Raw genomic sequence first — 21,688 nt, 5'->3', positions numbered from 1 at the left:
CAATCCCAGCATTCCTGAAGCTGTGGCAGGGGAATTGAGACTTTGAGGCCAGCCTGAGGTATATAGTGAGACCTAGTCTCCAGGCAAAAAACAGAAAGGTCCCTGCCTTCGGGAAGTGTGTGATTGACAGCTCCATAGTGAGAGCAGGCCTCCAGAAGGGACACTTGTCCAGAAGGGACACTTGTCTGCTATACTGTTTCCTGATAGCTCTCTGCAGGCTCTTGGACTATGTGTCACCAAAGGCCAGGTTTATCTTGTCAACGTACACTTAAATTCACTAGAAGTGCCCGCCAGGGTTTCCCTTTTATAACACAGTGACTCGACTGAACCATCTCCAGCTTTGTTATCTGGAAGGTTTAGCTTTCATATTCTATAAAGTGTCACTAATTCTAATTTAAGTGTCACTGGTGTGACATTTGAGAAAGTTGTTTCTTTGCACTCTGAGGGAACAGAAATTCACTAAGCAAATTAGTGGTGTGAGCAGGCTAAAAGGGAATGGGGGGCCTCAAACCCCTGAGTGTCATCTAAGGCCCCACATATCCTAGACTGCCTGGCAAGGACTCTGGGTACACTCTGCCAGTCCCCACCAGTCTGAACTACTGGGATTTTTCCCAAATCAGGTTTCTTAAAGCCTGACACACTTGTATAGACAATTTCCAGAGGTCTTACCCCCCCAGACGAGGGTGCCCTTCCCTCCCCAGGACAACATCTTTGTCCCCGAGCCCATCTTTGCTTGCCTAGTGCAAAATTTGAATGTTGTTAATGAAGTCTACTATTTAAAGAAAGTCTTTAAAGTCTTTATATCCTGGCCGGAGAGGTAGCTCATGCCTTTAGTCCCAGCACTCTGGAGACAGAAGCAGGCTTCTCTGGCTTGAGGCCAGTCAGGACTATGTGGTGAGATCCTGTCTCAAAATAAATAAATTAAATGTTTGTGTACTAATACTGAAATTCATTGTATTTACATTTTTTTCAAAAATGAAAAGGCTTTTTAAAAAAGAAAACCAGAAATGTATACATTCTCCACTCACTGTGCAGAGGATGTGAGAAATGGCCATGTAGGGTCACTAATGGCCTGGCCTCAGCAGTCCACCATTGCCATTTTACCCACATCGCTTTGGTTCTGAGTTGATTAAGATGTGACCTTAAGTGACACTGTTTCTTAGTAAATTTTTTTTTTCAGAAATTGGGTGTTTTTTTAATTCGTGGTTTTAGGGTAAATGTTTGGGTTTGGGGTTTTTTACCAAGCAGGGGGGATGGTCATCTTTTACTTTGCCTAATCAGATATGCTCTAAAAGATAGACAATTCTTAATGAGTTTTTAAATCCCATCAAGGATGGTGTGATGACCATGCCTAACAATGGAGGCTAGCCTCAATAAGTCAGAATCAGATTTGTTTTTCTGTAACACAATAAAAAGGACCCGTGAGCTGAACATGAGAAGCCTCCTAAACCTGGAAAGATGGAAAAAGGGATTGTAGGATTTAGGGATGTGGATTATAGCCTTGTAATTCAGAGATTCTGGACAGAGGATAATTTGGTCTGTAAGGCCCGGGAAGGTGGGACCTGCATCTGGCGGGTAGAGGCCACAGAGGCCACTGAACACCCTGATGTGCACAGGACTGTTCCCAACTGTCCACCATATTCTGAGGCCAGGAAGCCCTGTTCTGTGTGGATGTTTGAAAAATCAGCCCGTGTGCGGCAGACATCTGCACTCCCAGAGCTTGGGAGATAAAAGCAAGAGGATAAGGAATTGATCCTGAGCTATAGATTGAGTCTCTAACTCAAACAAACAAAGTCACTGGTCTGCATATTTCTGGCCAGGCATTGTGACACACACCTGCAATTCTAGCACTCAGAAGGATTGGCATGTGTTTAGAACCAATCTGCTCTGCATGCTAAGTTCCAAGTCAGCCAGGCCTGCAGAGTGACACCCTGTCTCCAAAACTACAAGAAAACCTGGTCCCTTGTTTAATCCTGATTGGGGGTCTTAAACATGGCTTCTGCGGTGCACGTGGGTTGCAGGTGTAGCTCAAAGTAAGAACATTCAGTTAGCAAGTGTGGGGCCCATGTTCCATCCCCAGCACAGAGAGCAACAAGGATTAAAATAATGGGCTGCTGAGGGACACTCCAACTCCTCTCATTTTACACATGGGGGTAAAATGGTACCAAGTAGGTACTAGAAGTTAGAGCTAGACACTGGGTCTCCTGACGCCAGGACGATAGCGCTGTCCTTGGTACTGAGCCATACTGTCTTGGGCTCAGGTTAGACCAGTGGACAGTTTGTGGTGGGGGTATTTGAGCTTTGCTTTTTTGTGGCACATGCCCAGTGTTTGCTTGTATGAACCGTGTGTTGTTTCGTGTATCATATGTTTTTACCACCGAGTAACTAACAACCCTGATTTCCTTTTCAGGACTGTAGATGTCATGTGACTCCCTTTCTTCCTCAGGTGTTCAGCTCCCGACAGGCACTGAATGGCCACGCCCGCATCCATGGCGGCACCAACCAGGTGACCAAGACCCGAGGTGCCGTCCCCTCTGGGAAGCAGAAGCCAGGTGGCACTCAGAGCGGGTACTGCTCAGTAAAGAGTTCACCATCGCACAGCACCACCAGTGGAGAGACGGACCCCACCACTATCTTCCCCTGCAAGGAATGTGGCAAGTAGGTACACTGGAACCAGGGACCAAACCCAGGGTCACAGTGAATGGCTGTCCTGTGGGGGCTGTGTCTTCAACTAGGAAAAAACCCAGACTCTCAGGACTCCCCTTGATAACCACCCATGGAATGTACAGCTAGACCTTCTCTGCCCATGCCTCTGCCCGCAGCAGACATCACTAATCAGTTACCACATTTTCTAACACCACGTTAAGACAAGGCGTCCTCTCCTTCGAATAGCAATACAAGCTGGCACATCTGGTTGATTAGAGCTCACTCACGGGATAAAACCTATTTTTTAATCTCTGTCCCTTCACATATAACTTAAAACAACAGCTAATGGAGGAAGGTGAAAACAGTGTGAAATTATGATAATTATGGTGGTGGACAAGAGGGGTCTGCAGCGAAAAGGAGCGGTAGATGGAGCTTGGCAGCCCAGCACAACAAAGGCCATGGGACTTGGCCACACAGGGTTACTGGTTCAGTGAAGTCAAAGCGGAGGGCACAAGAGCCTCACTGGAAAAAGCGGAATGAAAAGGAGAGCCCAAGGGTGTGTGGACATCCTTGGTGGTCTTTGACAGACAAGAGGGCCAGAAGCCAGGGGTAAGGGACGGCCTGTCGTATAGAAGGACCATCAGAGCTCATCAGCAACATTTGGGCTTCTCCAGTGTAGGGGGTGCTGTCTGTGATGGGAGCAGGAGGAGGCCAAAGGAGAGGCAAGGGCACCTGCTAGCCGGGATACAGGACAGCCTTTGGGTGTCCACTAGCACAGGAAGGAAACAGGACTCGCCATCCCTCTTCCTAACACTACTGGGAGGGATGACTGGCAGACGAGAGCAGCGACCTGTATCCCCCGGTCCCTGCAGGAAATGGTTATCTTTATCTCCGGGAACTAAGATCTCCCCAGAGTCTTCACAAGCTGCTCTCTTCCTCCTTTTCAGGGTCTTCTTCAAGATCAAAAGCCGGAATGCACACATGAAGACTCACCGGCAGCAAGAGGAGCAGCAGAGGCAGAAGGCTCAGAAGGCCGCTTTCGCGGCAGAAATGGCAGCCACCATCGAGAGGACTACTGGGCCGGTGGGGGGGCCTGAGCTGCTGCCCCTGGACCAGCTGAGTCTGATGAAGCCGGTCAAGGACGTGGACATCCTGGACGACGATGTGGTCCAGCAGTTAGGGGTCATGGATGAGGCCGAGGTGGTGGGCACAGATCTTCTCTTGGATGACCAAGATTCGGTTTTGCTTCAGGGTGATACAGAACTCTAAGCCACCCGTACATCACCTAGAGACACAGACGCCACGGCCTCCACCCTCTCTGATCAGGAAAACCTGGACTTCCTGCTCCTTTGAAACCCTTTTAAACTACCTGTTTAAAAAGTGGTCCTTTTCTTCAGGTTAAGGGAGGGGGAAATTCAGTTCTCTTTTACCTTCTTTTAAATTGTTTTTGTTGGGGGTTGGGGGGAATAAAAAATTGGCACAACTATCTTTAAGAGGTGTCTCATCTGGGCTGTGTTCTCGAAAGGCCATTACCCACGGGGATGAGCCTCACATTACTGTTGCTTTGCTTTCAGATGTCAGCCACCCTGGTTGCCTTTTATCTCCAAACTTGCTGTGAGTGTATGCATACACGAGTGTGGAGTGTGTGTGTGTGCGCGCGCGCACGTGCATGAGTAGTATGCGTGCGCATGTGCGCTCGCTCGTGTGTGTGTGTGTGTGTGTGTGTGTGTGTGTGTGTAGTAAGCAGGTTACCCCATTCCATGCTGGGACTTTAGGCCATGTTTTCCAATCAAAGATTATTTTTATTCTGCTCTGATCTGTAAGGAAGCATCCTTTCTCTTGGGTCAGAACCTATTTTTTTTTTTTTTTCTTTCTTTCTTTTCTTTTTCAACATGGTTTCTGGCCAGTGGAGTTCTAAACTTACTTTGTACCACTTGAACATACTGTGAAAACTTTTCACTCCCATTTGTTCTACATTGTGTGTGCTGGACTGAGGTTTGCCTAGATGGTAGCTGCAGAGATAGAGTTTTCTAACACATAGAAATAGCAGATGCATTGGAAACTGCTTTGAAAGCCAACAAAAATGGGCTCAGATTCAGTGCTTACAAATACTGAATGTATTTGTTACAAGTCACTTACCAAAGCAATTGTAGACTTCTCTAAGCTACATGACTTTGCTCTGCCCCTGACAGCAGGGGGCGCCATTTGTACTTGAAGGCAATAAACCTGTAATTCTTCAAAACTGTCATTGCCCAGGTTTTGGGGCTCAGTTGGACTGACCCCCTCCCACTGTCAGAGCACCAGACTGGAGCCCTGCCCCTGGTACAAGGAGCCCCTGTCAGCCCGCTTCTGTGTTCACGCCTGTGGCCTCCAGGCCAGGTGTCTTCGGGTCTTAACGCTCCTTGAGTAGACTATGTAGGTATACGTAGGTATAGCTGTCATGCTGGGCCACTGTGCTGGCCCCTGATGAGCTTGGCATTAGAGAGCATCCCAGTGGAGGAGTGGGGCTGGACATCCTTCACAGTGGATTCTACAAAACCATTTGGCACATACTCAGGGGGCAGGGTACCGGGCACCATGGCCTACCACAGCCCCCACTCAGGCCGTGGCTTCTAAGTCTCAGGAAGGCCACAAACAAGACTATTTTCAAAGATTCTTTTCCTTTCCAACCTTGTTTTTAGAACTATGTTGAGACCCTTCCGGGGTGGGGTGGGGTGGGGGTGTTTCCTTTGCTATTGTTTCAGTGGGTTACTGTAGCCTGTGTATGATCTCAGAAGTGTTGAGTTAAAATGCCTGGGTACCCTGCATGAGCTAGCTTCCTTTCAGGCCCATCCAGCTGCCACTCAGCCGCAGACCACAAGGCCCTGTCTGCCCGTATGTCTGGAAAGGTAGCCACGCAAAAGAGCCTTAGGAAGTCCATGCTCTTCTGCTTGAGGATTTGCCCAGTTTGAACCCTTAGAAATAAACTGCCCTGCCACCACCAATATCCAATGCACAATGTTATTTTAATTTTCCCATACAGTATAGCATAAGGAATATTTTGACTTGAAACAACCAAAGAACTCCTCCTCAATAAGACAACTCACATAGTATTTCCCGGCGATCAACTTAAGTAATTGACTTCCTATTAAAATATTGCACTTTTTTTTTTCTGGAAATGACTCTACCTGCATGTGCGCGTTGTGTTTTAGCTTTCTTCCACCCCTGCAGCCCCAAAGAACTTCTTTTCCCAATGGTTAATGTCTTCACATGGCTCCTAGTTGACGCGATGGTTTTTCAGTAATGAACTTAGACTCCTTTGAGAAAGCTTGTATATAAAAAGTTAACAGATATATTTTATGGAAAAACCCATCTTATTTTCAAATATATTTAACTGCTGTTATATTTTATTAGAGGAAGGTTGTAAATATTTTCTAGGAGTTCTATTGTAAAGAAAAGTATTTTTGAAAAAACTTAATGTAATAAAAAGGAAACGTTTTTCAGTAGTGGCTGTGATTGCTTCCTGCCCTGCTTTTGCTCCGCCGTGTTCTTGCATGCCTTCATTTCAGGGTGTCATTCAGGTTTGCACTGTGCTAAGTTCACATCATAGTTTCCAATGTGCTTAACTGTATGTTTCCAGAGTGCAGCTCCCTCAGTCCACAGCAAAGTGCTGTGTAGTCTGCTCATGGCTTTTCTTTTGTAATGTGTGTATTTTTACTAAGGAGTTTATGTAAAATTTAGCAAAAACAAAAAAAAAAAAATAAATAGGACAGTATTTTCTATGAATTTTTATAATAACATTTTGCTAAAAATGTTTCTTCCTAGGTCAGTTTTTTGTTAAGGTAAACCAAAAGTCTTATTTTCCAGGGTTTAAAAAATAAAGTTTGAATCTGGAAAGCAAAGTTCTATTTAAACATCATATGTGACAATTGAATAAAGATGTTTTACAGACCTGTCCTTAAAAGGTGCATTCCTTAAATTGAAATAATGATGATGGTGTTCTCAAGTGTCCTGGATGTCGTGCTGTTGGGGCAGTCCTACACTGTCTCCTGTCTCCGATGGTAAGACTTGTGCTGTTTTGTTTTGATTTTCTTTTTTTAAATGATCACAATGCATTTGAAGAAGGGGAACAGGAGACTATTGAGAGAGTTCCAGAACCCTGACTGCCCCCACAGATGGCCACTTACTGGGAGTAGTATAACCAAATACACAATCATATTTGTTTGTGAAGTATAATTCGGTGTTGAATCAGCTGCCCTGAAATAAACTTACCTTTTGAGCCTCAGTCCGCTCACACATTCCTTCTTTGGGCCACCTGGGGTCATTGGGGGCTCCGATATCTCTCCTGTCCAGTGACTTCTGTGGGTTTAGGTCTGCTGGGCAGATACTATACTCAGTAAAGTGTTCCTGTCCAGGGAAACAAGGACTTACCATGGCTCCTCAAGTAGTAGATGGAGCCACTTGAAGATGGAGCATTCTCCAAACTGTGCCACCCAAGAGGTGTTTAATCCCAGCACTTTGGAAGCAGGGGCAGGCAGATCTCTTGAGAGTCTGAGGCCAGGCTGGTCTATATAGTGAGTTCCAGGCCAGCCAGGGCTACACAGTGAGATCCTCTACTCCTCCCCCCTAAGACACACACACACACACACAGAGAGAGAGAGAGAATCTTGCAGTAAGTCCTCAACAACAGCTGTGTCCACCTGATTTATTTGCATTTTAATATGGATTTCCAAACTTTTATATGCATTTACTTGAGAAGAAATTTGAAAGTCTGTGTTTTACACTTTTCCCTCAGTCAGCACCTTGATTCTTCTGTGGAGCTTTTTTTTTTAACTTTAATCATTCTTTTAGATGATCCTTTATAAAAATAAAGCAGCTGATCCAGCTGCAGTACACACACTGCTAGGGTTGTGACCAGAGTCGGATTCTAGGGCCCAGGACTCCAGACCCAGTACTGCACTCACTCAGTCCCCAGGAGCCACTCTGCATAAGATTCCCCAGGCACAGCCAGTCAGCTGAGATGTGTGTTCTAGGCAACCAGGTGGGGTTTTAATTAGAATATAATTAGGAAGGTATTTTAAGAAACTGAATAATACACGCATAAGAGAAGCAGACATGATCTGTGGATCACAGATGTCTATACGTAAAAGAACTGTAAAAGTATTCGGGAAAAATAAAATTAGTAATGCTATACAACAACAAAAGCTGTGGAAGGGTAGATTGCTTCCTTCATGCAAGGGAGGCAAAGCTGGCATGGAGGTGCATGCCTATGATCCCAGTGCCTGGGAGGTAGAAGCGCTAGGGTCAGCAGTTCAAGGCCAACCTTGACATAGTGAGTTCTAGGCCAGCCTGAGCAACACAAGATTGTATCACAGAAAGAGATGGTAAGATGGCTCAGCTGGAAAGCCCAAATTTGCATATTTTAGATCATCAGTACCCATGGTAGCCTTCCGGAGATTAGGTTCTGCGGTTGAGACAGGATGATCCAGACTTTCTACATGTGTTGTTGCTCCTATGTAACCTTTCGGTTTGCCTTCTAGTTTACGTAGATGAAAAGGAGAGGACACAGGCAATCTTTGTGATTGCTTTTGTGTTTCTGTTATTCTGTGGTGTCTACAGAGCCTATTTGCTCCCTGTGGGTCCATATGGTACATTTATAAGTGAACTTGTTAAAATATTAAATGATCATTAGCCTGGAGAAAAAAAGAAAAAGATAGCTCAGTGGACAGAGAGGAACCAAGCCTAATGACCTCAGCTGGATCCCTAGATCCCACAAAGTAAGAGGAGAGAACCAACTGCTGAGTTATAATCTGACCTTCAGGACATGGCACCCCCCCACACACACACACATAACCCTCCTGAAATCCAAGACATAACACTCGGGGGACACACATGCACACGGCACATACATGCATACATACGTGCATGCATAAAGGGAGAGAATGAATCTTTTGAAGAGGGCTCTCTTTAAAAACAGAACAACTGGTACAGTCAAAATGGGACTTAAGCTGAAAGTGCTTGCACCCGCTTTCTGGGCCCAAAGCAAGGTGCCCCTGCAGGAACTCTCTAGACCTGCTCCTCTCAAGAGTTCCTACTGTCGGAAAGGGAACTACAGTAACTACCTAGCTTCAGAACGCTGCTGGCTCAGAGCGCTGCATGTTCCAAGGGTCCTGTCCAAACACAGAGTTTCCAGACCCACCTGCTGCCTGTGGCCTAAAGAATCCATGAGCATAGACAAGAATTGCATCTTTAAAACTGCACTTCATTCAGAGAGCTGTCCCATGGAAGGGACTTGCCTAACAGCCTCAAACTGACTTTATGTCTCACCTCTTACCAGCAGATCATATGGGGGACAAAGGCAGTCTGTCACTCAGAGGGCAGGCTCTCCCCTCTGGGCAGCCATCAGCCAGGTCTCTGAGATTTGCGCTGTCTATACCTCTCATTATCACCCCATGCACTCCCTTCCTTATTCCATGGATCTTCAGCCCCAAACACTGAATGTAAAGGTCACCAACATACGACTCAGCAGATAAAGGTTCGCGCTGCCAACCCTGGAAACCTGAGTTCGATTCCCCAGGACCCACATGATAGGAGGAGAGGACCACTTCCCAAAAGTTGTCTGTCCTCTGACATACACACACACACACACACACACACACACACACACACAATTAATAAATAAAATATATTGGGGAAATACCATGAATCTACTTAGTGTCTGTCAGTATCAAACCTCTCCCAGGGACATTGGGATGGGAGGAAAAGTAAACACAGAACAAGCAAACCGTTATCAGTCTGTATGTGCTCAGCTCATAACACCATGTATGTGCCAACTCCTGTATGTTTCATACAGAATGTAAAAGTGGCTGACCCTGTCGTGCCAGCTCTACTGCGGGCAAAACCTGGCTTTTTCCTGCATAGTGTGTGCTGGTTAGTCTTCTGTCCACTTGACACAAGTATAGTCATCTGAGAGGAAGGCGCCTCAATTAAGAAAAGGCCTCCCTAAGCCTGGGCCATAGGCAAGCCGATAGGGTATGAATTAGTGATTGATGTGGGCCCCCCCCCCCCGCACAGTATGGGTGGGGTTACCCTTGGGCTGGTGGCCCTGGTTCTGTAAGAAGGCAGGCTGTGCACACATGAGGGGCCAGCCAGTGAGCAGCACCCTCCACGGTTATGATGCTGCATCCGCTCCCGACTCCAGGTTCCTGACCTCCAGGCTCTTGGCCTGACTCCCTTTAATGATGAACTGTGATACGGAAGTGTCAGCCAAATAAATCCTTTTCTCTCCACGTTTGTTTTGGCCGTGGTGTTTTGTGGTAGCAATAGGAACCCTCATTTAGACATGGCGGCTCCCACCTTGTTCCAGTTGATTGTGCGGGGTTACCCACTTGCCCCTGTGGCCTCACCCTGAAACACAGCTTCGAGATGTAAGACTTCCGCGAGGAAAATGAGGGGATCTCAGTAAGCGCCCACATTTGAGCACAGACGTGGAGAACCCTGATGAACCAAAGGCAGCTGCTGCAGTGATCACATGTAGCGGCCTGGGTAAACCGAATCTCAGCTGAAAGAGCCCATCAAGAGAGAGGCCAAGGCCTCTGAGGAGGGGGGGGCGCCAGTCCTAAGGCTGCTTAGAACACACCCCTCCGGTTCCAATTAGCAGATCGTGCCACCAAGTCAATAGAGACAGGTGCCTCTTCCCTGTGACGTGGATGTAGGGGCGGGTGGATGCTCTAGGATTATGAAAATGATTGTGTGTTCAGCTGTAACTCACCATCCGAACTTGGCCAAGTCAACTCATCTCTGAGCCTCAGCTTCCTCACCTGAAAATTAAGATACAATTATTTTCGTGAGGATGAGATTAGGTAACCTAAGTGAAAACCATTTCAAGCTGTTCTGTCACCATCGTTATGGGTGCGGCACGCTGACCTAGCTGAGACCACTCAGAAGGGCAAGAGGCTGGCCGAGGAGCCTTCCTGGAGGTGCCACGTGGACAGAAGCGGCAGGGAGATGAAGGCTGGGGTACTGCCAGAACAGACCATTGGCTGAGCGGGACCACCTGAATTACAGAGAGCTTAATCCTGAGGAGGTTGCCTCTGCATTGCTTGCCCAGGTAGGGCATAGCCAAATCCAGCCAAGTATAATGAAGACTCCGTTTCCACGGAGAGGCATAGAAATACCTCCACAGAGGCCAGCCTGAGAGGCGGGCAAGTGCTTCATACGATCGATCGTTCATCAGTTTGCGCTACCTGGACCAACTCTTTCTACCCTTTGCTTAGTTCTCTTGTCTGCCAAATTAGGTGACCAATTCTTACTTGTGGGAGACACACTTATACATGCATGGTGCCTTATTGAGATTCTATGTAAGCTTGCCATTAAATTGATCCTTATTCATCCCCCAACAGCCTCTTAAGACCCAAGACACAGATCTATGTGACAAATGATGGCATTTATCATGTGGTAGGTATTGTACTAAACACTATGCCAGTATCTAATTTAACCCTCTCCTAGAAGTAAAATTTATCATCTCACATCTACTTGGCAAATGAGAAAATGGGTTCAGAGAAGGAAAGAAATTTATCAAGTCACCTAGCTAAATATAAACCAGAGCTCCTAACTGTAGAGCTTTTCAATATGTTGAATTGCACGTGAAGGCATTTTGAAAGACAAAGCTTAGAAATTTCCATTAACAAGCCAGGCATTCCAACTGGTATGGAGAAATAAAATAGCTTTTGCAATAAGACAACATGTTAGAATTTGGACTCTGTAGTAGCAGTAAATTTCTTTCCAAGCATGTGTTTTCTTGTGTTTGTCTCTAACCAAACTGAACCATCCAAGGCAAACAGGATTTTAGGATAAAAAGCATTTAGATAAGACTCGGTAACTAGGTAGGGGCTGAAGCCAGTTTATGCAAACCACAAAAGCGACGCACCCATTCAAAAAAAATAAGTGAATGGGTGAATAATAAATAAGTAAATATATAATAAAGTCGAAATAAAAAAAAATCGAAGACCCACGTTTCTATGGCTGTTTCAGTGCCGGAACACAAGCCGACGCTCTCTCCCTTTGTCGAACTCTATGGTCCGAGGACAACGTTGTGACCCCGGAAGCGATCCTGGGGTCAGGGCATGAAGATGGCGGCGCGCGCGGCGTGTGCGGCTGTGTGCAGGCGCTTGCAGCAGGTAAGGGTGGGCGGGCCCTGGCGGGCGGCGGGCGGCGGGCGCAGGCGCCGGGTCTGGCTGCCACCACTGCCCGGCCGGGTCGGCGTTGTTAGAAAGTGGCAGGACCAGGGGTTGACGGCAGAGCGGGAGGGAGGAGGAAGACGACCTGAGCCCCGCGCTCTTCCCGCCAGGGCTGGAGATTGACCTCGGGGTCGAGGCGGGCGGGTAGGGCGCCCTCAGGGGGTTCTTGGAAGAAGGAAATCTGCCCGGCGTCCGCAGCACTGGGGAGTTCTGAGTTCAAGGACAGCCAAGCATTATATTGACATCCTGTCGCAAAATAATTAATTAAAAAAAAAAAAAGAAAATACTGTAACTAGGCGTTGTCAGGAACTTTCGCATCGCAACCTTTGTGAATCTCATCAGTGGTCACTTAGCAGTTTTGAAGATTAAGCTGAGAACTAGACATGATGGATCACTGTAATACCAGCACCTAGAAAGCAGGAGGTAGATTGCCACCAGCCTGGTCTGCCTATCGGGACCATGTCTCCAAAAAGAAACATCCCCGCACTCGGGAGGCGGAGGCAGGCAGATCTCTGTGAGTTCCAGGCCAGCCTGGTCTACAGATGGAGTTCCAGGACAGCCAGGGCTACACAGAGAAAACCCTGTTTCAAACACACACACACACACACACACACTAAAGAAGCGAATGAAAAAAGAGGTGTGGAGAATGTTGCTCAGTTGCTGGAGGCTTGACTAATATGCCTAAAGGCGGTCCTTATTTGGTTCCATAGCACCACGTAAACCAGAAGTCATGGCCCAGGCTTGAGAGGTAAAGGCAAAGGATCGGAAGCTCAAAATCATTCTGAGCTGCATACAGAGTTCAAAAACAGACCGACCTCCATGAGCTTGTGTCTCAAAAAAAGAAAAAAAAAAAAGGCAAAAAGATTCATGCTAGAGATTGAACCCAGTGCCTTGCCCACACCAGACAAAGGTTCTGCCACGGCACTACTCTTAGCCTTCAGTGGAACGCAGGTCCACTGCTGAGCCATCACTCCAGCCTTGGAGTCTTATAAGTAGTTAGCCCTTTAGAAAAACCGTTTGCCAGAGCAAAAGCAAATTTAATGCAGAGTAATGTTTTAGTATCTGACCTCGTCGAAGCAGCAGCTTTATTCTCGGGTCTGTTTCTGCATCCCGTGTTTATCTCGGGTCTGTTTCTGCATTCCGTGTTTATCTCGGGTCTGTTTCTGCATCCCGTGTTTAGTATGTAGTAGAGCTCACGAAGCATGGGGATGTCCACTGTACACCAATGAGAGAATGAAGGTAGAAAAGTCTTAGTGTTGTTATGAAAAAGCTTTGGTTTCAGGTCTCCTGGAAGTCTTCAGGGTCCATGAGAGGTCCTAGCCACACCTTCATAACCACCATTCTTGAGAAAAATATATGGGGGACAAGAGGGGTGTCCAGTGGCCACAAGGACGTGCTGCATAGCTGTGAGGATGGGGGGGGGGGGGCTTCAGCCTACGGAGGGTTCAGCCTGGCAGCAGCGAACAGAGCAGAAGTTCATGCTGTCCTGTGACCCTAGCATGGGGGGGCGGGGAGCACTGAAGCTTTCTGGCTCCCAGACTAGCCAAGCAAACTCAAGTTTGGGGATGGGAGAGACCCTTCCTTAAAGAAGTAGGTGGTGACCAACAGGGTGACACCCAGCAGCTCCCTCTAGCCTCCACACACTTGCCCCTGCACATACATACATGTCTGTAGACATGCCCATACACATGTAGACATGTCTTAAAGAAAATTGTGATGCTACAGACTGAATTCTTTACACTTGTAAAAAAAAAAAAAAAAAAAAAAAAAAAAAACTTTTTCTCGCCAGATCCTCACACGCCCAAGCCCTCAAAGATTGAAGCTAGGTCAGTGCTCACACCCAACATTTGGAGGTGAAGGCGGACATACTAGGCGCCCAAGGCCATTCTCTCTGTCCTGTTTGAGGCTAGGTTGTGCTGGGAAGCCTGTGTGTGTAGGAGAGCTTACTGTAAGCGTAGTGAGGAATGGCCATGATCTTTCTTGCAAGTAAGATTGGAAGCCGTTGTCTCACAGCAGAAGTAGAGAACACGGAACCGGAAGCATGGGCTGTTTTTTGTTTGTTTTTTTGTTTGCTTTGAGGCAGGGTTTCTCTATTAGCCCTGGCTGTCCCAGAACTTGCCATGTAGACCAGGCTGGCTTAAGCTCACAGGTCCTCATTCACCACTACACCGAGTGCAGGCTGTTTAAGTGCGCTTTCTTTACGTGTACTTCCCAGTCATTTCCATCTTTGTGGTGTTTTTTAAAGATTTTATTTTGCTGCTGCTTCCAATCTCAGGAAAGTTTAAAGGATTAAGAAACCACACATCCTGAATGGCGCTGTTTGCCTCCTAAAACAGTTCCACCAGGGGGCGCTCACTAAAAGGGTTTGGGCAGTGCCGAGTTAGGGCTGCTTGCCCCATAGTAATGATGGATATGGACATGGTGTGTGCTGTATTTCTTTACAGGCAAGGTGCTTTATGCCAACTGTTAACAAATTAAATTACACAGACATGTAATTTTAAGGGATTTTTGTTCTGTTTTGTTTGTGAGACAGTCACTCTTTAGATCTGACTGTCCTTGAACTCAGGGATCATCCTGATCTTCCTTTGTCTGTGTGTGTACCCATGGAGGCCAGAGGGCACCGGTGTCCTGTAGCTACAGGTACTAGTGTGGGTGCAGGGAACTGAACCAGGGTCCTAAGCACAATAAGAATTGTCTTTGATGGACTCTTACTTGGCCATTTTCATGCCCACTGCCCTCCTCTGAGACATGGACACCAGCAGTGCTCTGGGAACTGACTATCTCTGACTCCTGACCCTCTATTCTTTTTAGGAATTGGGGAGTTTGTCTGTAAATGGTTCTAAGAGCAGTGCAGCCCAAACTGGTGGCCTCCTGCTGTAAGTATTGGACCAGATGTGCTCAATTGTGGTAGAAACTGGTTCCGTGCTGACTGACTGAGGCCTCTCTCCCCACACAGCAGCACCAGTGTGAAGTGGGCTCCGACGTCCAGCCTGCACATCGATGTTCCAAAGGATCCGGCCAAACCCACGGTAGGTGCCCCGATAGGACATGGCAGAGGTCAGATGTCCTCAATCACATCACAAGTTCAGGGCCTGCCTGGGCTATATGCAGCCCCATCTCAAAAAACAGCAACAGCAAACGGAGTTACGTTAACAGTTTCATTTCTTTTACCTAATTATTTTATTCCTGCCTGTTTCCAAACACCTGCACTTGTTTATACTAGAATACTGGCAAATGCATACTGCAGACTGTCTGATGTCCCTGGGAAGAGCTCCTGGGCTGTCTTTCATGCTAGCAGAGTAAGTCCTAAAGGAATATATTATTTATTCCAAATAAATGGTAATGAGCACTGTCCTGCTCTTAGTTCAGCATAATTCAAGAGTGCAATATCTAACGATGTGAATCCTGATGTTACAGAAAAACCATCTTTCTGTAGCCTTCAAGACTTTTCTTTAGAATGTTGAGCTTGGGCATGTGCAGTGCTCTGTTAACACTGATGCAGACCTTTGGCTCAGTGAGAATAGAATACACAAGTAGCTAGCTATGTGGCCTTACAGAGTTTAAGAAAAGATGCCATCTAGCTCAGGCTAGCCTTGAGCTAGCTATGTAGCCAAGGATAACCTTGAACTCCTAATCCTCTTGCCTCATATAAAATGATAAGGCAGGGTTTCTCTTTGTGGCCCTGGTTGTCCTGGAAACTGTAGACCAGTCTGGCCTCAGACTCAGAGACCCACCTGCCTCTGGCTCCTGAATGATGGAATTAAAGGTGTGTATTCGCACAGCACATCAGGATTGTTTTCAAAAAAAAAAAAAAAATCTTTTAGTTTGGTGTGAGCCCATATATACATACATTCGTGTGTGTGTGTGTGTGTGTGTGTGTGTGATGGAATCGTGTCATTCATGGTATGTAACTGTTTCTTTTTTTCTTTATTCATTAAAGAAATACTAGAAATATTGGGACTGGAGAGATAGCTCAGCAGTTAAGAGCACTGACTCTTCTTCCAAAGGACTGGGGTTCAATTCCCAGCACCCACATGGCAGTTCACAAATGTCTATAACTCCAATTCCAGGGGAGCTGGCATCCTCACACAGATATACATGCAGGCAAAACCCCAATGTACATAAAAAATAAAAATAATCTTTGAAAAAAAAGAAATTGACCTATCCATGGCAGTATGTATGAATACTGGCCTCCAGCTCAGATGCATGCATGAGAACCCAAGTTTGGATCCCCAGCAGACATTAAAAGCTGGTACAGCAGCACATGCTTGTAATTCCATTGCTGAGGGGGATTAGGCAAGGAGACCTCCAGGGCTTGCCAGCCTGCTAGTCTAGCCTAGTCAGTGAGCTTCAGGTTCAGGGAGAGACCCTGTTTCAAAATCTGTCCAGCCAAAGAGATGGCTCATCGAGTAAAGACCATTACCACTAATCCTGCCATCCTGAGTGCCGGATCCCTAGGACCCACAAGAGCCAGTTCCCACAAGTTGTCCTCTGACCTCCAGATGTGTGCTACATCTTGCACACAGGTCAGTGCACTTAGAACGTTTTGTTATAATGACATAGAAGACCAGAAAGGTGGGTAGGGGCACTTGCCATGAATCTGACCTGAGTTCATTTCTCAATACCCACAAGTAGGAGCAGGTAAGTTGTCCTTGGACAACCTCCACATACATGCCACAGTGCTGGGCTGCGCGCGCGCGCGCACGCACACACACACACACAATCACCTCTTTACTACTTGCCCTGGCCACTTGAGGAACTGTAAGAAATCAGACCTTGTAATGTTAGATGTCTAACCATTCCAAGTAAAATTGCTAATGATGTAACAAAACATTTCCAGAAATCTTTTGAAATTTGTTGCAAATTCACAATAACTTTAGAAGCCAACAGGGGAGCTTGAGGCTAGCTCAGTAGTAGAGTTCATGCCTGGCATTCTCTAATTCCACAAAAATTAAAATAAGTAAATAAGATAAACCCTAGAAGAGTTCAACAATAAATTTTAAGACTGTAAACTCTTTCTACATCCCCAATTTTGATGTACAGATCAGAGGTCAATTAATTCTGTTTTCCCAACCGTCTAACTTGGAATAATTGACTGCCTTCCTGTTTGCTAAGTAGCTCTCTTTACAGGGTGAGGTATTTAACCCTGACTCACTGGATTAGTAATAGCATTTACCGGTTTAATGGGTAAGAAATGAAGATAATTCACCTCCTAGAAGAAGTCAGAAATGTCAAGCCCATTATTTCTAAGGTCTTTAGGTATTAGTGTGGAAGGTCCAGCCAGTGTCATAACATTTTAATTAGACATGAGTAATTTCTGTATGAAGACAGGCCAACCATACATGAATAAATCTAATAAAAAAGAATGAATAGAGCTAGCTGGGCTCTGTATAACAATTACAGTGTGTTTAACAGTTGTATAGCAGTGTTTAGCGATTTATAAGCACTTTAATTTGTGTCTGCATAGCTTTTCCTTACAGAAATGCCATGAGCTTTAGCACAAGTGTCATTACCCAACCTGAAACACACGTACACAGAAGAGCAGGGACAATACAGTTCTCATTACCCAGCCGCCAGAAGATAGCTCTTCAGTGCTGGCCTTCTCACCAGCTCAGTAGAATCTGGAGCTCGGTAGTAATTAATTTGGGGCTTTCATGGTGATTTTTGTAGACATTGAGGGTTGTCTGATCCTCGGTGGATTTTGACAGGTTTAAAAGGTCATTTTGCAGATGTGTGTGACATTACAAGTAGTTAAGCTAGTAATTTTAAAACATTGCTTGCCATTTTTCTCATTTATTGGTAAACTGAAGTCATTCAACCAATAATACATTACATTTGCTGGTTATAAATATTACAAGCAACCAAAATCAAAACCTCTCTTCTTTGTTGTAGATAGCCACTTCCGATGAGCCAGACACATTGTATAAACGCCTGTCCATTTTAGTGAAAGCCCATGACAAGGCTGTGTTAGACAGTTATGAGTATTTTGCCGTGCTCACTGCTAAAGAACTTGGCATTTCTATTAACGTGTGAGTATGACCTTTCCCAACCTTTGTCTGCCCTCATGTGATTAGCCAGGAACCTGTCTGTGATCTGAGCTTGTAAAACAGGATAAGTTTGTGGGGAGTTGAAGCTTGTCCTGTGTTACCCTGAGAAGTGGTGTCTCTTCGTGTCTGCTAGAATTGCTAAGTACTAGATGAATTAACAAGGAAAATGAAGGAAAGCATTTCTGGAGATTGCACTGACGTCCGTGATCCCCATGAAGGAGGCTCTGAGGTCACGATGGTGCCTCCACTGTGTGCAGCCACCTTGAGCACCACCACCTCCCTGGGAGCTCTAAGTAAGGCGAGCTTCATGAGGCCTAGAAGTCAGGGCAGGGTGAATCGGGACTGCGTCTTGGCGCCTGCTCCTTCTGGTGTTGGACAGGGCTCCTCTGAGGCATTGCCAACCTATCCTTGTAGCAAAAACAGGAGACTAAATTGTTTCCCAAAACAGACTGTTCTGTGATTGTCTGTTAGCGTATCCATAAACTATGCTAACGCAGCAGACATCACGACGATGTCCAGCGCCGTTGCCACTCTCCACAACTGGCACGTGGGACGTGAGGGAGGGACTGAGGAGGTGTGCTCATTCCTGCATGGCGCTGCTTGATTGGCCTGAGATTTGTGAAAGCAGCTGTTACAGATGAGGCTTGACAAATGGAAGTCAGTCAGTCAGTGGCAGTTAGTGCCTGTAATTGAGCGAGTCTGGCCTGCACAGCTGTGGAAGGTGCTTTGACATGAGTGACTCACATGTGCCATCACCGAGCCTAAGTATGTTGTGTGCATTCATTTCAGACATGAGCCGCCAAGGAAGATGGAGCGGTTCACTCTTCTCAAATCGGTGCACATTTTCAAGAAGCACAGGGTTCAGTATGAGATGAGGACGCTCTACAGATGTTTCGAGGTGGGTTTCCTTCCCTTCGGCCTGTCGTGCTTCCGTGGAACACCCAGAACTTTTCGGAAGCATGTAACGTGACCTCACTCGGGTCTGGAAGCTGGCTTTTGTTCCCGTGAACGCTGTCCAATAAGAAAAGCAGGCTCCAAGCCATCCTTTACAGTGGTGTAGTGTCAGAACAGCAGGGCTGGCTGTGGCTCAGCATGTGAAGGCTCAGCAAAACAGCACTGGAATAGTATGACTTAAATTTCAAAAGTTGTGTTTAATGTTCTGCACAGTTCACCCAAGCACACACAGGGGCCCACACCTGCAATCCCAGCCTTTAGGAGGTAGAGGCAGGAGGATCAGGGCTTTGAGGTTTCTTTGGGTGTTCAGCAAGTTCAAAAGTAGTCTGGGCTACGTGAAAACAAAAAGCATGATAAAAGTAGATGTTATGCAATTGTAGACAGATGTGGTAGGATGCACCTGTGATCCCAGCACTGGGAGACAAGGACAGAAGAGCCGAATCAAGCTGCAGGCTACACTGCTACATATAGTGACCTTGTCTCAAAAAGCAAAACAAGGGGCTGGAGCGCTGGCTCCATAGTTAAAAGCACTGGCTGCCTTTCCAGAGGACCTGAGTTCAATTCCCAGCACTCACGCTGGTTCTCGGCCATCATCTGTAACTCCGGTTCCAGGGACCCAGTGTCCTTGGACTCTTCCTTGTACATGGTGCACGTGAGGCAGAACACGAATGAACGTAGCATGTTTTAAGGAGAACGGGTAGTAACTCTTCCCACATGCCACCTGGATTTCCCTGACTGTGACACTCAGCAGGGACTTTTCAAACATTGCCTATTCCTTGTTCATGCATCTGCGGGTCAGCATTGTCACAATCCACGGTTGCACTCTAGAGTCAGACTGATGATGCCAGACTGCAAGTCTTGGCGCTTACTGCCTGTGTGATGTGTGCCCCAACTCATCATTTATAAATTGGGAATGAATAACAGTGGAGCCCATTTCATAAGGTTTGTGGAACATGAAATGAGGTTTTCGTAGCTCACTTGAAATATTCCCATCGTCTTAGTTGGCAGCAGGCACAGACAAGCATATGCATGTCTGGAAAGTACTGTACAGGCACAGGGCTCACTGGCTGAACTTGACACCCTTCATCGAGTTCTGTCAAGGGATCTGTTCTTTTGAAAAAAAGCAGGGGATCTATACTTATGAAAAAATGTATTTGTGCTGGGGGTGGTGGCACATGCCTTTTATCCCAGCACTGGGGAAGCAGAGGCAGGTAGTTACCTGAGCTGCAGGCCAGCCTGGTCTCTGAGTTCCAGGACACCCAGGGCTACTCAGAGAAACCCTGTCTTTAGAAACAAAAACAAAACATTTACTTCTTTGTGGGTATAGGGGCACATGCCACAAGCCATGTGTGGAGGTCAGAAGGTATCTTATAGCCAGTTGTCTCCTTTGGCACGTGAGTGCCGCGGATTGTTCTTAGGTTATCAGCGAGCTTAGAGGACAGTGCCTTTACCCGCTAAGCCATCTTGTTGGCTCCTATGTGGGTTTTTTAGAAAACGTCTTTGTGTGTGAGTGCCTGCCTGCGTGTATACCTGTGTGTCTCAGTGCCTACAGCCGGAAGACGGGATTGGATCCCCTGGAACTGGAGTTACAGGTGGTTATGAGGCGATGTGTGGATGCTGGGAACTAAATCTGAGTCCTCTGTAAGAGCAGCCAAGGCTCACAGCTGATAAGCCCTCCAGCACTCCTATGTATTTTAAAAATGAAGATTGTGTGTAAGGTCTCTCAGAACAGGCTTCATCACTGAGGGAATATGGTGGGGTGACAAAGAGACCTCGAAGATCTGTGATCTGATACTGAGGTAGACATCTTCATTTTTCTGTTTTAGTTAAAACACTTAACTGGATGCACAGCCAATGTCTACTTGGAATATATCCAGCGAAATTTACCCGAAGGGGTTGCCATGGAAGTAACAAAGGTATGGCTTGAATTCCTGCCTCACAAGGGCTGGCTGGGTTGTTTTGCTATAAGCCTTGTCCTAGCTGTGGGGGTGAGGGCCTGTGGCACACTGGGGACAGAGTTAGGTCCACCCCACCACTACCCAAGTCCTCCTGGAGCCACCTGGGAAGTCTCCCTTATAGTTGTTTAGACTTGGGGACTGACCACAGGATGGCCTCACTCGGAGGTCACTGGGGATCAGACAGTTACATGCCATGTTGTATGCTCCCCTCTCTCCTTGAGAGCCCTGAAGGCAGGGGATTAATGAGAAGCAGGGGGGTGTGACAGGTCAGGTCAGTAGATCTGGGTTGTAGGCAGAGTTTATTTCACAGTCCATGCTGTCTTCCAGTTTGGTTTGGTTTTGGTTTTAGACACAGATACAGCAGCTGCCAGAACACATCAAGGAGCCCATGTGGTCAACACTCACCGAGGAAAAAGAAGAAAGCAAGTCGTAGCCTCGGGATGCCTCCTGTGCTGGGATCTGAGCTGAGCAGGCCTGGTGTGAGAGCACCCCAGCCGAGGGAGCACTCCAGCCGAGGGGAGCTCAAGGCTGCCTGACCTGCTCTGTGGAGCCCTCACACCCTGAGCAGTGCCTGAAGCCTGCATGGTGGGCTTGGTCTCAGAAGAAGCACTGCATCTGGTCGTTTCTACCTGACGTCGCTTGTGTTCTGGTTTGAACAAACATTAGCAGACTTCTGTATAACCTGAAATAAAAGATCCAGATTTAAACACTTGAGTAATTACTGCTGACTTACTAGCTTTTGCTAATTGTATTCAGCTTTATTCATTCATTATTCATTTTTATGTCTTGGGCTCACAAAGATCCTCTTGCCTCTGCCTCCCAAATGCTGGGATTAAGGTTTTGTACCACACCTGGCTAGTTTGTC

At 46.6% G+C, this 21,688-nt stretch overlaps 2 protein-coding genes across 11 annotated transcripts in view; both read left to right on the top strand.

Annotated features, from left to right (window-relative positions):
- Trerf1 (transcriptional regulating factor 1) overlaps window positions 1-4,139 on the top strand; it is a 207,882-nt gene extending 203,743 nt beyond the window's left edge. For 7 of the 10 annotated variants that reach the window (XM_051204608.1, XM_051204606.1, XM_051204607.1 and 4 more), the window contains 2 exons: window positions 2,411-2,658; window positions 3,594-4,139. In XM_051204608.1, the coding sequence (XP_051060565.1) occupies window positions 2,411-2,658; window positions 3,594-3,915 (570 nt within the window). In that variant the 3' untranslated portion in view covers window positions 3,916-4,139. The remainder of the gene's footprint in view (window positions 1-2,410; window positions 2,659-3,593) is intronic. The other 3 variants (XM_051204614.1, XM_051204612.1, XM_051204610.1) reach the window with 1 other exon arrangement.
- Window positions 4,140-11,725: 7,586 nt separating this feature from the next.
- Window positions 11,726-21,532, top strand: Mrps10 (mitochondrial ribosomal protein S10). The gene is made up of 7 exons (XM_051204634.1): window positions 11,726-11,804; window positions 14,676-14,740; window positions 14,821-14,893; window positions 17,757-17,893; window positions 18,701-18,809; window positions 20,692-20,781; window positions 21,173-21,532. The coding sequence occupies exons 1-7, from the start codon at window positions 11,751-11,753 to the stop codon at window positions 21,254-21,256; spliced, it is 612 nt and encodes a 203-aa protein (XP_051060591.1). The 5' UTR covers window positions 11,726-11,750; the 3' UTR covers window positions 21,257-21,532.
- The last annotated feature ends 156 nt before the right edge of the window (window positions 21,533-21,688 follow it).

The sequence above is a fragment of the Phodopus roborovskii genome, unplaced genomic scaffold (genome assembly GCF_943737965.1).
Source record: "Phodopus roborovskii unplaced genomic scaffold, PHOROB, whole genome shotgun sequence".
NCBI lineage: Eukaryota > Metazoa > Chordata > Mammalia > Rodentia > Cricetidae > Phodopus > Phodopus roborovskii.
The sequence above is the reverse complement of the archived record's forward strand: the minus strand, read 5'-3'. Positions and strand labels throughout refer to the sequence as shown.